Source organism: Fulmarus glacialis, unplaced genomic scaffold, assembly GCF_000690835.1.
Source record: "Fulmarus glacialis isolate BGI_N327 unplaced genomic scaffold, ASM69083v1 scaffold37348, whole genome shotgun sequence".
NCBI lineage: Eukaryota > Metazoa > Chordata > Aves > Procellariiformes > Procellariidae > Fulmarus > Fulmarus glacialis.
The window spans coordinates 10,524-13,107 of NW_009230809.1; the positions used below are offsets into that span (position 1 = coordinate 10,524).

Consider the following 2,584-nt stretch of genomic DNA (forward strand, 5'->3'; position numbering starts at 1 on the left):
TTCCCTTCAACCCAGCACCACAACCTGTGTCTCAGATTTTAACTTCATGCCGAGGCTAACCTCCGGGCCACAACCCCTCCTGGCTACAGGAGCTGGCAGCACCCAGCAGTGGTGCCCTCCTGGTGTGGCTGAACCTCAGTGGGAGGCTCAGGTGTAAGCATCCAAAGGACAACTTTCTCCATGTCAGGCCTCTTCCTTGGAGAGGGGAGACCGTGAGTAGGCAAAACAGAGGAGCCATCTCCATTCCAGCCTGCACTCTTTGAAGGCCTGAGCATGTCAGATTAAATACATGTGTCAACATGAATCAGAGAGGCCATTCACATAACTGAGTCATCCTAAAGAGAGGGATACTTGGATCAGAACAGTGACACGGTTTGTCTTCATCAGTCATAGCCTGTCATAACAATCACTATTACAAAGGCAAAGATAGGCAGTGTCTGCAACAATTATTTAATCAAACGACATATACAAAGTTTTTGCAATGACTGAAAAACCTGACAGAGGCTGTAATAAGAACAGAAACTGCAAGGCTACTCAGGTTTAACAGTCTTTTCAAAGCATCCTTCCCTTCCGATGATTTATTATTGCTGGTCCAAAACATTTCTCCATTCAGATACAGTACTTTAAATGCTCCGTGCCAAATAACACAGGTAGCAGAAGCCTTATATCCTGAGGAAGGGGAACAAGATTTATATCTGGCTTGGTCCACCCTTCTACATTAAGAATGCAAGACACGTTGGCTGGAAATTATAAGGACCACACATCTCAGAGCCAAGAAAACCTCCATGGCTCTAGCTGGCCAGTAACAAGTTCTGCACAGATGCAGAGTTTGTCTGCAAGCGTGACATGAAAGCACTTGCTGACAGAGGCGCATCTCCTATGTCCCACCTCAAATACACTGAGGAAACGGCCAGTCCTGCATGCTTAACACTCAGCTGTAGAAAGACTGGAGCTGTGAGAATCCCTGTCATGTTGTTTACGGTCTCCCAAAGTATTCTCTCTCAAATTTACGGAAATCTTCCTCAGTAAAGACAGTGCCCTCAGGTTTCTTCTTTGCCGCCTTCTTTGGAGGCTGATCTTTGGACTTCCTGCCTCTGTTCTGAGCAAGAACCTTCAGACAATAAAAAAAGGAAAAAACAACATTGTTATCCAGACCAAACCACAAAACGGTGATTTTCAAGCCTGCCTGCAGCATCCCAGCTATTCTGCTGGTACCCTGCTATATCCTGGAATGCCTCCAAAGAAAAGTGAGAGGCAACTGATGTTAACCAAAGCAGGTAACTGGGACAACAGCAAACCAACCTACTATTTGGAGCCAAATATGAAAACTACTCTCTGGTAACTGTCACAGAGATAGAAACACTGTTTTCAATTCAGACGTTTCTGAAACTGTGACCTTCTTTTATCCTGTCTCTCCACAAGACAACCTGAAAACCCAACAAGTTGGTGGAATTCCCTCAGCATTTTCTAATACACCATCACCTCCTTTCACAACCTCTGGCCTGAGAAACATTGACCTAAACCGCTTGGTTTGTTTATGTAAGTTAAAAGCCCATATCTCATAAAAATAGCCCAAGATTCTGGCAGTGTCAGCTATTCTCTTCAAATCCCGGCATGGGACTACCTTTTGGGGAAGACGACTGGTTAAATTCTCAGGTTATGAGAAACATCATTCAAGATGCTATGAAATTCCTATTACATGAGCCAGCAGCACATGTGGTTCCTTGCTAAACAGCCTCCAGCTACAGAGAAAGACAAATCAATCAACAGTAAGGAGAAGGTCTGAACCAGGACTTCTTTGCCAGCTGAAGCTATGAAATGTCTTTAGTAATTAAGAAAAGCCAACTGTTGTCAGTAGATTTTAACTAGTATCAGAGAACATCATAGGGGACAATGTATCAACAAGAGTTTCAAGCCTAGTAAGTTGCTTTGCCAGTGCACACAGAAATTCCTCAAGGCCATTTCCAGACAGAAACTTGACTTGACTCCTTTGCACAGCTGGAAGACCTGGGGATGATTCCCATTCACCTGTGTTCCTCAGCAGAAGCAGATGCCCAAACAAAGAAGTGACAGTCTTATGACAGTCTTACTTGTTCTGTGATGGCTTTTTTTGCAACAAATCGTCCCTTCAACATGTACTGCAGGTTTGCTCTCAAGTGATTCACGTCCGCCTTCTTGTGATACTCCTCTAGGTCAGAGCAGAGTGGGACAAAACACATGAGATGCTCATCCGGGCAGCATGCAAGGAGAGACACAGGGGGATTAGCAAGGCCCCGGGAGAAAGAGACACCGCTACAGGGTGTCAGGGATAGGGGTGCTTCCACAGGTCAGGCTGTGTTTAAGTGGGGGACACCAGAAGAGCACCCAGGAGGTCGGGAAGGGATGGACAGAAGCGACCGGGAGGGGGTTGCGAGACACCACGAGGGGACCTGGTGCGAGGACTGTGGAGGGCGGCAAAGCTGCTTCCCCCCGCCCTCCCCGGAGCCGGGCCGGGACTCACCTATCGCCGACTTCACGACTCTGCCCTTGACCGTGGCCTTGTTCCTGCCGGGCTCCGGCGCCCTCTTCCTCCGCCTCGCAGCTC

General features: G+C 47.3%; 1 protein-coding gene across 1 annotated transcript; it reads right to left on the bottom strand.

The window, feature by feature from the left end:
- Window positions 1–976: 976 nt before the first annotated feature.
- Window positions 977–2,576, bottom strand: RPS19BP1 (ribosomal protein S19 binding protein 1; the record flags this gene model as incomplete). The annotated part of the gene is made up of 3 exons (XM_009584360.1): window positions 977–1,111; window positions 2,091–2,188; window positions 2,501–2,576. Coding segments are annotated over 3 exons (309 nt in total), but the record flags the coding sequence as incomplete, so codon positions are not given.
- Between the last annotated feature and the right edge of the window lie 8 nt (window positions 2,577–2,584).